The sequence below is a fragment of the Oryx dammah genome, unplaced genomic scaffold (assembly GCF_014754425.2).
Source record: "Oryx dammah isolate SB20612 unplaced genomic scaffold, SCBI_Odam_1.1 HiC_scaffold_20, whole genome shotgun sequence".
Classification (NCBI taxonomy): Eukaryota; Metazoa; Chordata; class Mammalia; order Artiodactyla; family Bovidae; genus Oryx; species Oryx dammah.
The window spans coordinates 725,020-736,137 of record NW_024070204.1 but is presented as its reverse complement, the minus strand read 5'-3'; the positions used below and the strand labels follow the sequence as shown (position 1 = coordinate 736,137).

General features: G+C 67.5%; 1 protein-coding gene across 2 annotated transcripts in view; it reads left to right on the top strand.

Annotated features, from left to right (window-relative positions):
* The window catches only part of TERT (telomerase reverse transcriptase), a 16,931-nt gene extending 6,210 nt beyond the window's left edge, over positions 1 to 10,721 (top strand). Inside the window, exons 5-16 of one of the 2 annotated variants that reach the window (XM_040262230.1) lie at positions 364 to 543; positions 1,063 to 1,218; positions 3,800 to 3,895; positions 4,277 to 4,362; positions 5,082 to 5,195; positions 5,973 to 6,044; positions 6,451 to 6,639; positions 7,674 to 7,800; positions 8,343 to 8,404; positions 8,889 to 9,013; positions 9,660 to 9,797; positions 10,174 to 10,721. In XM_040262230.1, coding sequence (XP_040118164.1) covers positions 364 to 543; positions 1,063 to 1,218; positions 3,800 to 3,895; positions 4,277 to 4,362; positions 5,082 to 5,195; positions 5,973 to 6,044; positions 6,451 to 6,639; positions 7,674 to 7,800; positions 8,343 to 8,404; positions 8,889 to 9,013; positions 9,660 to 9,797; positions 10,174 to 10,277 — 1,449 coding nt within the window. In that variant the 3' untranslated portion in view covers positions 10,278 to 10,721. The remainder of the gene's footprint in view (positions 1 to 363; positions 544 to 1,062; positions 1,219 to 3,799; positions 3,896 to 4,276; positions 4,363 to 5,081; positions 5,196 to 5,972; positions 6,045 to 6,450; positions 6,640 to 7,673; positions 7,801 to 8,342; positions 8,405 to 8,888; positions 9,014 to 9,659; positions 9,798 to 10,173) is intronic. The other variant, XM_040262232.1, reaches the window with a different exon arrangement.
* The last annotated feature ends 397 nt before the right edge of the window (positions 10,722 to 11,118 follow it).

The following is an 11,118-nucleotide window of genomic DNA, read 5'->3' as shown; positions in this document are numbered from 1 at the left end:
TGGGGACGGCCCCGGGGGCTGTCTGACCCTTGGTGTCCCCTTGGGGATGGTCCCTGGGGCTGTTTGACCCTTGGGGACGGTCCCCGGGGGCTGTCTGACCCTTGGTGTCCCCTTGGGGACGGCCCCTGGGGCTGTCTGACCCTTGGTGTCCCCTTGGGGACGGCCCCGGGGGCTGTCTGACCCTTGGTGTCCCCTTGGGGATGGTCCCTGGGGCTGTCTGACCCTTGGTGTCCCCTTGGGGACGGCCCCGGGGGCTGTCTGACCCTTGGTGTCCCCTTGGGGATGGCCCCGGGGGCTGTCTGACCCTGAGTCCACTTGGCCGTGGTTGCTCTGGTGACACTGCCGTCTGGGCTGGGCCCACAGGTGCAGCATCTCAGCTCGCGGGTCAAGACGCTGTTCGCGGTGCTGAACTACGAGCGAGCTCGGCGGCCCGGCCTCCTGGGGGCCTCGGTGCTGGGCATGGACGACATCCACAGGGCCTGGCGGGCCTTCGTGCTGCCCCTGAGGGCCCGGGGCCCAGCCCCTCCGCTCTACTTCGTCAAGGTGGGTGCCCATTCCCACCCTTATGGAGAGAACCAGGCCTGCAGGTGACCCTGTGGGTCTGGCCCAGCTGATGTGGGAAGTGACTGCCTCATGTCCCTGTTAAACGTGACTCTCAGCTTCTCCTGTGAGCTGCAAGACGGGGGCCCGGCTCCCGGGGCAGAGGCTCTGTGCCTCTCGAGTACTCTGGGAGTGCACCCCACTTCCCCGGGGTTCCTGCCCTCCCTCCAGGGAAGGAGACACCTGCTCAGACCCTGGGCGGGGTGGCCTGTGTTGGGCCCTGGTCGTCCAGGACACCAGCCTGCAGCTCAGAGAGGGCATGCAGGCCAGTCCTAGGGGTGCTCAGAGTCCAGGGGTGTGGGGAGTCTCAGAGCCCACGGGGGTCAGGGATGGGGGTACAGGGTCTCCCCATCCCTCATGTTCGATTCACCCCAGTACTGGCTGATGGCAGGTCAGGACGAGCCGGACCCAAAACTCGGGGTTAGAAGTGAACGTGTCCTCAGGCCCCCTGTTCCCACATAGGCCGATGTGGTGGGGGCCTACGATGCCCTCCCCCAGGACAGGCTGGCAGAGGTGATTGCCAACGTGCTGCAGCCGCAGGAGAATACGTACTGCGTGCGCCACTGCGCCGTGGTCCGCACTGCGCGCGGGCGCCTGTGGAAATCCTTCAAGAGACACGTAAGACCCATGGGGCCTGCGCAGTGCCAGGGGCGTGGCCTGCGGGGGCGGGGGGCGCACGCTCGGCACTGTGGAGCCGCGAGGACTACTCTTGCTGGTATTCCCATCCGGTCCGCCCCTGCCCCAGGCCTGACTGCACGTGAGCTGCTCAGAGCGGGGGACCCTGGCGGTAGCAGAGCCACACGGGTGTCCCGAGGTGTCCCCACGGCCACGGAGCAGCACCGTGTGTGCCCCGGGGCGGGGGGCGCGGCGTGGCGGGGGGCGCAGCGTGGCGGGGGGCGGGTTCAGCGACTCGGAGGCTGCGCTGCCTTCTGCACGCACGTGCGTCATGGGGTGGGCGGCGGGGCCGCTTCTCCCCCCAGCGATGGGGGCCTCAGGCCAGGAAGGGCTGGAAGAGGACGCGGGCGCTGGGTGGACCCCGAGGCCACGGGGGCTCTCAGCGCTTGTCTCCTGCCCAGAGCAGCGTGTGTACCCCGAGACAGACGTGGGTGGGCTCCCGGGAAGCGCTGGGGAGGGCGCACGGGAAACCTGGGCCCAGGCACCGCTGGGCGTGTTTTTGAGTCCAGGGTGTGTGATGCAGGGAGCTTGGGGGGATCTTGGGTGTGTGGCGCGGGTGGGGCAGCACCCACAGGACGTCCCCCGGCCCCCCGGGCCTCCTCCTCCGACAGGCAGCAGGCTCACCTGTCTCTAACCTTGTGATGTGAAGCAAGCATGCTCTCCCTCCGGTCCAGTTTCGGGAGTCTGGGGGCCCAGTGTGGCGGCTTCTGATGCTACCGGGTGAGGCCCGGCCTTCCGCCGTGTGGGCATCTTCTGGTTCAGGCCTCGATGTGGATCCAGGCGGTTGCCAGCAGCCCTGTGATGCGCTGTTTGGGACAAACCCCAGTCCCAAATCCTGTGGGGCGGATTCCAGGCTTGTGTCATTTTAGGAGACGTTGCCCGAGAGGTGCCAGGTGTGGTCCATCGGGCGGTGTTGGGGGCCCGGAAGGGCAGGGCTGCAGCCTGTGGCCAGGCCGCCCGGTGGGACCACACAGGCCCATCTCTGGGCCCGGGTCCAGGGGACCGGGCTCTGGGCACCTCGTGTATCAGCCGCCCAGCTGGCACGTCCTCTGGGGGAATTGGGGGGGCGCCCGTCCTGTCTCCCCACGTGGGGCCATCTGCCTCCTTTGTCGTCTGAGGGGATACGCCCACGTTCTGGGGACAAGCCTCTGGGCAGTCCTGGATGCTGTCTCAGCCTACCCTGCCTTTGCCGTTGCAAGTGGAGTCTCCGTGAACAGATGCGTTTCGCTTTGACGGACCCAGCTTCTCTGCCTGAAACCGTGGCTGAAACCGTGTTGTGCTTGTGCAGCCTGCCTGCTGTCTGCCTGACCCCTGCTCTGTCAGGACGTTTGTTATTCCAGCTGCCGCATTCAGGCGGGGCCGGTTTATTTTAATTAATTAATTAGGCTGCCCCAGATCTTAGTTCCAACGTGGGGAATGAGTCCCTGGCCAGGGACCAAACGCGGGCCGCTGCTTTGGGAGCTTGCGTCCTGGCCACTGGGCCGCAGGGAAGTCCCTGGGGCCTGTTTTGAACCAGCTTGTGCGCCGATGCTTTAATGTGCCCGTCTCTCCTCGTTTGGACTCCGCAGGCCTGTCTTCTGGTTCCCGTGTCTGCCCTTCTCTGTCTCTAGCTTTAAATGCATCTAACCGGTCCTTAAGTTGGGAGCCTGTTTTTCAGGTTTGGAAACCCATGTTGGTTTTTCTCACAGGTTCCTGGTCTCTGGTTGACTCCCTCAGCTTTGCCTGTTTTGTGAGCAGTGTTATCTTGACTGATTTTAAAAATTCCAGAAACTTGGCGCCTCCCCGGCCCGCAGGCAGTCTCCTCCTGTGTCTGTCCTGTGAAAGGTTTTGGTCGCACCTCGGCCTGTTTTTCCGCAAAGCGCCAGACTTTGTGGATGGGAACTGTAACGGGTGGGTTTGTGAGTTCTCCTCCAGGGTGGGTGGTGTTTCCCTGATAGTGGCGCTGTGACCTGGGTCCTGCAAGGGTGTGTTGCGGACAGCACGGCGTCTGGCCTGCCTCACATCCCCTTCCCCGGTGTCCACTGCCAGGGGCCCCCAGGCCCAGCCCCCTAGCTGCTGGGCCCACGTGCTCGGCTCAGCGTGGCTCCTGGGGTGCCTGAGTGAGGGTCCTTGCTCTGCAAGCTCCCCCGAGACGCCGTCAGTCCTTGCTGCTTCAGTTCAGTCCACTCAGTTGTGTCCGACTCTCTGCGATCCCACGGACAGCAGCACGCCAGGCCTCCCTGTCCGTCACCAACTCCCGGAGTCCACCCAAACTCGTCCTTGCTGCTTAGTGGTCCTGAACCCCACAGTCTTTCTGCTTAGTGGATCCCGGCCTTGGAGAGAGGTCGGGGGGAGGTGGGAGGCACCCTGAAAACCAAGACCCCAGCCTGTCTGTGTCCACACCTCCCCGGCGCCCCCGGCGGCCTGGCATTTTCTGCCCGGCCACAGTGGCCGTGGCCAGCCCCCCAGACTCTGGCCGCCGTCCTGAGCACCATGCTGTCGGGGGCCGGGTGTCCACCCGCCTCACCCTGTCCTCGGCCGGCAGGTGTCCACCTTCTCGGACTTCCAGCCGTACCTGAGGCAGCTCGTGGAGCACCTGCAGGTGACGGGCTCGCTGAGGGACGCCGTGGTCATCGAGCAGGTGGGTGTGGGCGCCAGCACCCCGTGGGCTGGCCGGTGCGGACGCGCCCGTGCCTTAGGGCACCTCCTCCCACTCCCAGGCCTCCTGCAGCCCTGCCGTCCGTGGCCCCTCTGCGCTTTGCTGCCCGTCTTCTCCCTCTGCTTTGGCCTTGAGGCCACAAGAAGGCGCATCCACCTCCTCCAGGAGGGCAGAGGGCTTGCCCCGCAGACCTGCCCCTGACTGAGCCCTGTGGGGACGCACTTCCTGTGTGAGTGGGTTCCCCAGCGGGGCCTGGGCCCTCGGGGCTCCCTGCTGCCTCCCTGGGTGCGGGCCCATTCCCCTGGGCCACTTGCTGGCCCAGAGTGGCGTCTATTCCAGCCCAGTGCCCGCCTGCCTCTGCAGAGCTGCTCCCTGAACGAGCCTGGCAGCAGCCTCTTCAACCTCTTCCTGCACCTGGTCCGCAGCCACGTCATCAGGATCGGGGGCAGGTAGGCCTGGGCCCCACCTGCCCGCTCGGTGCCCGGGAGGCGCCCCACCCCGAGGCCAGGGCAGCAGCACACGGCCCTCCGCTTACGGGACGTGCTCGGGGTCAGAAGGCAGCTGGTCGTTCTCTTAATGTGTGTGAAAGTGCATCTGCTCTGGTGGCGCCTGTGTGAGACCCCTCTGGGTCCAGGGGGCTTCGGGCTCGTGGCCACGGCCGTTAGAGGTCAGTCTAGACCCTGGGGCCTTCTCGGGGGTCGTGGACGTGCTTCTGGCTCAGGGGACTTTCTGCTTAAAGGGTGTGCCTTCGTTATTATTACATTCCGAGTAACCACAACGCTCATGGCAAGGCAGTTCCAGTAAAAAATAAAACAGCACAGACTCCTGGGGGGGTGTGCGTGCCTGCCGTGCAGCAGGGTGAGTTCTCACACGAGCACCAGTCTGCACACGCGTGGAAATGGCACCAGGCGGAGGAGATCCTTCTCTGCGGGAAAGGCCTGGAGCCTGACTCCTCCCCAGGGCCACCACCCCTCGTGGAGCGGCGTCGTGCTGCGTGTGGCCGGGCAGGCGTGTGGCCGGGCTTCGTGGGGGGTGTGACAAGTGTGTTGATTGGCGTCCCCAGGTGGGAGTGGTGTGCGCACACCTGTGTGTCTGTGCGTGTGTGTGTAGACGTGAACGTGAGGCTCGCCGTGGCCAGCCCACCTGCTGACCACATCCTGCCCCCCAGGTCCTACGTCCAGTGTCAGGGGGTCCCCCAGGGCTCCATCCTGTCCACCCTGCTCTGCAGCTTCTGCTACGGGGACATGGAGAACAAGCTCTTCCCTGGAGTCCAGCAGGACGGGTATGGCCCCCGGGCCAGCGGGCGCGGCCCCCGTGGCAGAGGGTACACCTCCGTGCGGGCAGGCACAGGCCCCGAGTTGGCGGGTGTGGCCTCCGTGGAGGCGGGTGTGGCCCCATGGCGGAGGGTACATACCCGTGTTGGTGGGCGCAGGCCCCGTGGTGGAGGGTACACCCCTGTAGTGGAGGGCACGGTCCCGTGGTAGAGAGTACACACCCATGTTGGCGGGCGCAGGCCCCTTGGCGGAGGGTACACCCCCGTGGTGGAGGGCGCGGTCCCGTGGTGGCGGGCGTGACCCCTGTGGCGGAGGGCGCAGCCCCCACGGAGGTGGGTCCAGCCCGGTGGCGGAGGGTACACACCCATGTTGGCGGGCGCAGGCCCCGTGGCGGCGGGCGCGGCCTTGTTGGGGCCTCTCTGTTTCCGGTCTTGGGTGCAGGGGCTGCTGCACGGGGCTGGGAGGCGGTGCTCAGCAGGCCTCGAGCAGGGAGTGAGCGTGGCTTGCCCCGAGGCCAGGGCGTGTGGCCGGCACAGAGCCCGTCTGCTCCCAGCCCGACTGCTGGGACTGCTGGACCCGCTCGTCCCGGCCGGAGCTGAATCCCGCGGACACTGGTCTGTGGTTGGCTCTCTGGAGAAGATCACTTTATTTGCGTCCGGCTGAACTCAGACATTACACCTGGCACCATTCACTGGCCCTGGGAGGACGCCGGGGGCGCAGGGCGTGTGTGGGCATGCGGCGGTGTGTCAGGGTCTGCCCTCACCATGGGGTGTCTCCGTGCCCAGGGTGCTTCTGCGCCTGGTGGACGACTTCCTGCTGGTCACCCCTCACCTGACGCGGGCCACAGACTTCCTCAGGTGAGGCCCCCCCCGTGTGCGTCTCTGCCCGCGCCTCCCAGCTCGTGTCCTGCAGGCGTGTGAACACGGTCCTCCTGTGCGTCCCCTTACCTCTGGGGAGCGTCCTGCGGCGCAGTCCCAGGGCTCCAAGAGCCTGGCGTATGGTCCCAGCATCCACTCACGTTTCAGGGCTGGCCTTGGGGCGCCCCTGCTCCCCTCCTCTGCCACCGGCCTCCCCGGGCCCTGATCACAAGCAGCAGGTCGCTCCGCAGAGCCGGGCCGTGTCCAGCCTTCCGTGGGGGCCCGCGGTCCCAGCCCACCCTCCGCGGCCCGCCTGCCTCTCCGGGTGCTGGGTACGCTGCCCAGCGCCCCCAAGACACCCAGTGCGGCCCTGTCCGTCCGGCGCTCACGCGGCGCCCGGCCGCAGGACCCTGGTGCGTGGCGTGCCCGAGTACGGCTGCCAGGTGAACCTGCGGAAGACGGTGGTGAACTTCCCCGTGGAGCCCGGGGCCCTGGGCGGCGCGGTGCCTCTGCAGCTGCCGGCCCACTGCCTGTTCCCCTGGTGCGGCCTGCTGCTGGACACTCGCACCCTGGAGGTGCACGGCGACCACTCCAGGTGAGCGACGGGCCCAGGGCCCTGGGGGGTCAGAAGCCACACGGTGGGCTGCGGGGACCGGCTCTCAGAGGCAGCGGTTTTTCGAGTGTTTTTCATGAAAGGGAACCACGTAGCGGACTTGGGCGCGAGCGTGTTGCCGGGAGGCGTGTGGCCGTGACCCGGAGAGGCAGGACTTGCCGGACACGAGCCCCAGGTCTCACTGGGCCCTGGGGTTCGTGGTCCTCTCTGGTCCGTCAGGGACGGGGTTCAGGGCACGTGCTCGGCTCTGTTGGCCCCTCACTGGTCGATCCCTCCTGCGGCCTCTCCGGGCCGTATGGATGCGTCTGCGCCCCCAGCACCACGTGGTCACTGTCTGTGCTCAGCATTTCTTTCTGGGCCCCCGTCCCCGTGGGTTAGGGCCCCTGTGCTCAGCGTCTCTGCGCCTCCTCCTGGGCCCCCGTCCCCGTGGGTTAGGGCCCCCCTTATGCGCTTATTTGACCTTAGTCATCTTCTCAAAGGCCTTGTCCCCAAACGGCCGCAGGGCAGGGCTCACCCTGTGAGTTTGCTGATGCAGTTGAGCCCCTGGCGGCCCTCTCTGCCCGCCCCGCCCTGGGATGGTGCAGCGAGCCCCAGGCTCTGCACAGACGCGGAGGGCTGAGGAGCAGTGTGGCTGCAGGCATGCTTTCTGCTCCGTGAGGGACGAGCAGTCTCGGGGCACTGCTGGATGGGGCTTCCCTGTCCTGAGCTGCTGGCCCGGTCCTGCTGGGGGCCTGGGGGCTGCCCCCGGGTGCCCCCTGGGAAGACGCGGGGCGGACGCTTGCCGTCTGCGGTTCTGTGTGTCCACCTGCTGCTCCCGACACCCCCCTGCGCGTCCACGCACCCACCGCGCCGGCGAGTCATGACCCGTGTCGTGTCTGGGTGCCCGTGAAGCTGTGGCCGTGTGGGGGACGGGCGGCCTTCCTGGCCAATCAGTGCAGCCGAGGGGCGGGACATCCAGGTGTGGGTCAGTGTTAGGGGAACACACTTGCTTCCCCGGACCCCATCCTGTCTCACAGTTACTCCCGGACGTCCATCAGAGCGAGTCTCACCTTCACCCAGGGCTTCAAGCCCGGGAGGAACATGCGTCGCAAGCTGTTGGCGGTCTTGCAGCTCAAGTGCCACGGGCTCTTCCTGGACCTGCAGGTGGGGGGCAGGGCCGCGGGGCACGGGGCAGCTGGCACCCCATGTGTTGTTTCCTGGGGGAGTGTGTGCAGGTGCACGCCTGTGTGTGAAAGGGCACCAGTCATCACATACATGTACGTGTGACCGAGCGTGTGGGTGTGCACGTGTGCTTGTGTGTGAAAGCGCACCGGTCATCACACACATGCACGCATGACCGAGCGTGTGGGTGTGGGCGTTTGTGCAGCTGTGTGCATGCCTGTGGCCACAGCCCTCACCCTGCCGTCCTCGCCTGGCCCTACTCGTCCCTTTGGGCCGGGCCTCTGTGGCCCTTGCTTTTCCCCGTGGGGCCTGAACCGTCGTCCTGCCAGGCTCCCGCCCTCACCCTTCCCACGGGCCTGGCCGCCTCTGAGGGCCCCGGGGGACCTGGTGGGTTTCCCCAGAGAGGCCGCCTGGTTCTTACCGGGGCTACCCTTTCTCTGCTTCGCTTGACGGGGCCGTAAAGCAAACTCAGGAATGCAAAGCTAGAGGCGCCACCAGCGTTTTCTTCTCTTTTCTTTCTGAAGGTGAACAGTCTCCAGACAGTTTTCACAAACGTTTACAAGATATTCCTGTTGCAGGCCTACAGGTGCGTCTGGTGGGGGACGGGGCCTCAGCCGCAGTGCCGCGCTCGCCTGGGACCTGGGGGGCACGCTGCTCCCCAGTGCGAGGAGGCAGCCCCTGTGTCCTTGGCGTCCTCGTCCACCCTGGGAACACTGCTCTGTCCCCAGGGAGCACTCAGGGGTCTCGTCAACAGGGGGAGGGCTGCAGGGCGGGGCAGGGCAGGTCAAGAAGCAGAGATCAGTGTCTGCAGTGGCCCCCAGCCCTCAGGTGCCCCCAGGAGGGGCAGCGGGAAGCCGCACCAATCAGCACAGACCAGCTTCCGGAACATTCCCCGCCCTGGGGCCGTGCCACCCTCCAGGTGCTGAGCCGGGGCGCAGGCAGCTGACTGTGGAGTCCGGGGCTCGTCCACCCCTAACCGGGACCCTGAGCCAGGCTTGGCCTGCGTGGTCTCTGTGGAGCCCCTCGCGGGCAGCGTGGGGGGCATGTCCTGACGGGGCCACCGCCTCCAGGTTCCACGCCTGCGTGCTGCAGCTGCCCTTTAGCCAGCCGGTCGGGAGCAGCCCCGCGTTCTTCCTCCAGGTCATCACAGACATGGCATCCCGTGGCTACGCCCTCCTGAAAGCCAGGAATGCAGGTGCTTGGGCGCCCGGGGCTGAGGGCCTGCGGGGGGCGGGGACTTGGGCTGCACGTCCCCCACACCCCTCGGGGCAGGAGACAGGGCCAGGGTGCTTTTGCCTTGCTGGCGGCTCAGGCCCTCCCCTGGCCTGTCGTCCGCTGCCAGCCTGGAGTGACCGGGCACCTAGACACCGGCCGGGGATCCTCCCCTGCATGCCCCGCCTGCTCGCGGGCAGCCCTCCTGCCCCGGCGCCCGGGGCATTGGGTCAGCCAGGCCAGCGGGCAGCAGGAGGCCCTGGGCCACCCTTGCCCACGCTGGGGAGGAGCCTGCTGAGGGGCCCCCATGTGCTTTGGGGTAACCAGCCCTCAGCTCGGCCTTCCTGGGGCATCCCCGAGCCCGTCCCCACGGCCTCAGCCAGGGCCCTGCGGGCCTGTCCGAGGTCCCGGCTGTGCGGCCTGTGAGGCCTGTGCAGACTTGGCTGTCACTGTTCGTGGAGATTTCTTGGAGAAGCTGAAGAAAACATCTGCTGTCAGAATTCCCCGGGGTCCTATCAGGGTGGCCCCTGGGATGAAAGGGCTGGTTTGCCGCCCCCAACATCTCCGCCTGGAGGCCCTGGTCTCCCCAGCACGGCGTTGGGCGGGGCCTCAGTCGTGCGTGTCTGCAGGGGCGTCGCTGGGGGCCAGGGGCGCCTCTGGCCTGTTCCCGTCTGAAGCGGCACACTGGCTGTGTCTCCACGCCTTCCTGCACAAGCTGGCTCGCCACCGTGCCACCTATAGCCGCCTGCTGGGGGCTCTCCGGACAGGTGGGTGTGGGCGGACACAAGGCGGCCCCTTCGGGCAGGTGGGTGGGCCCAGGAGTTTCCAGGAGCTGGGGTCACAGCCCTGCCCTGCCCAGGGCACACCCAGCTGGGTCACGCCGCCTCTCACTGCCCTTCTCGGGGCCTCCTCCCCGCGGCCTCTGCCCACCAGCCCCCTACCTGCGTCCCCTCGGGCGCTGCCCAGCTGCCCCCGTGGCTCCGGGTGTGATGGGTTGTCTCCCCCTGCTGAGGCTCGCACCCCCCAGCCCGCCGGCACACAGCCAGCCCAGCGTGGGTGCCTGCGTGGCCTCAGCGGTGTGCCCGGTGAGCAGCGGTCTCTGGCGTCCCCCGCAAGGGGCTCTGAATCCATCCCCCCCCACAGCCCAAGCATGGCTGCACCGGCAGCTCCCGGGGCCCACACGGGCCGCCCTGGAGGTGGTGGCCAACCCTGCCCTGACCGCGGACTTCAAGACCATCTTGGACTGACCGTCAGCCCTGCCCACAGCCAGGGGTGGGCTCCAGAGCCCATGGGAGGGGCCCGCTCCACAGCGAAGCCTGGGCCCCCCCGAGAGCCCTGGGGAGGGGGGCCCGCTGCCCCGTGGCCCTCCAGAGAACATGCATCTCCAGTGGCTGACCGCCAGGCCCGGCAAGACGTGCGGGAGAGCCTGGCGGGGTGGTCGGGCGTCGGAACAGGGGGTTGGGGGGGTTGTCACCCCTCTCCCCTGCCCTGGAGCGAGGACACACGTCTGTCCAGCGGCTCAGAGGGGCCTCGGGGGCTGAGTGGGCCCTGCCCACCGCTGACAGTGTGCCTGCACCCCGCCCGGCCCTCGGTCCACGCCTTCGCCCTCCACCCGCTGAGCTCGAAGTCCAGCCTGCTGGGCCTTCCCCACAGTCAGCTGCTGGGGTCCCCGCCCTCACCCCTGGCCCCACCGTCCCCCATGCCTGCCTGCCCCCCGACCTCTGCGGGTGCCTGGTCCCCGCCCAGCCCTCGGTCCACGCCTTCCCCCTCCACCCACTGAGCTCGGAGTCCAGCCTGCTGGGCCTTCCTCACAGTCAGCTGCTGGGGGCCCCGCCTTCACCCCTGGCCCTGCCGTCCCCCACGCCTGCCTGCCCCCCCACTTCCGCGGGCACCTGGTCCCTGCTCAGCACTGGGCCAAGGTCATCTGTGCCTCTTCCTACCCCCACCCCTGCCATCACCGCGGCAGAAGAGGCCAGCGAGTCTCCGCCTGCCGTCTCCACAGCTTGTTGCCGTTTTTCTCTGGATGGTTGTATTAAAAGGCGTGTCCTTCAGTACCGGGTTCTGTGGTTATAAACACACGCACCCATG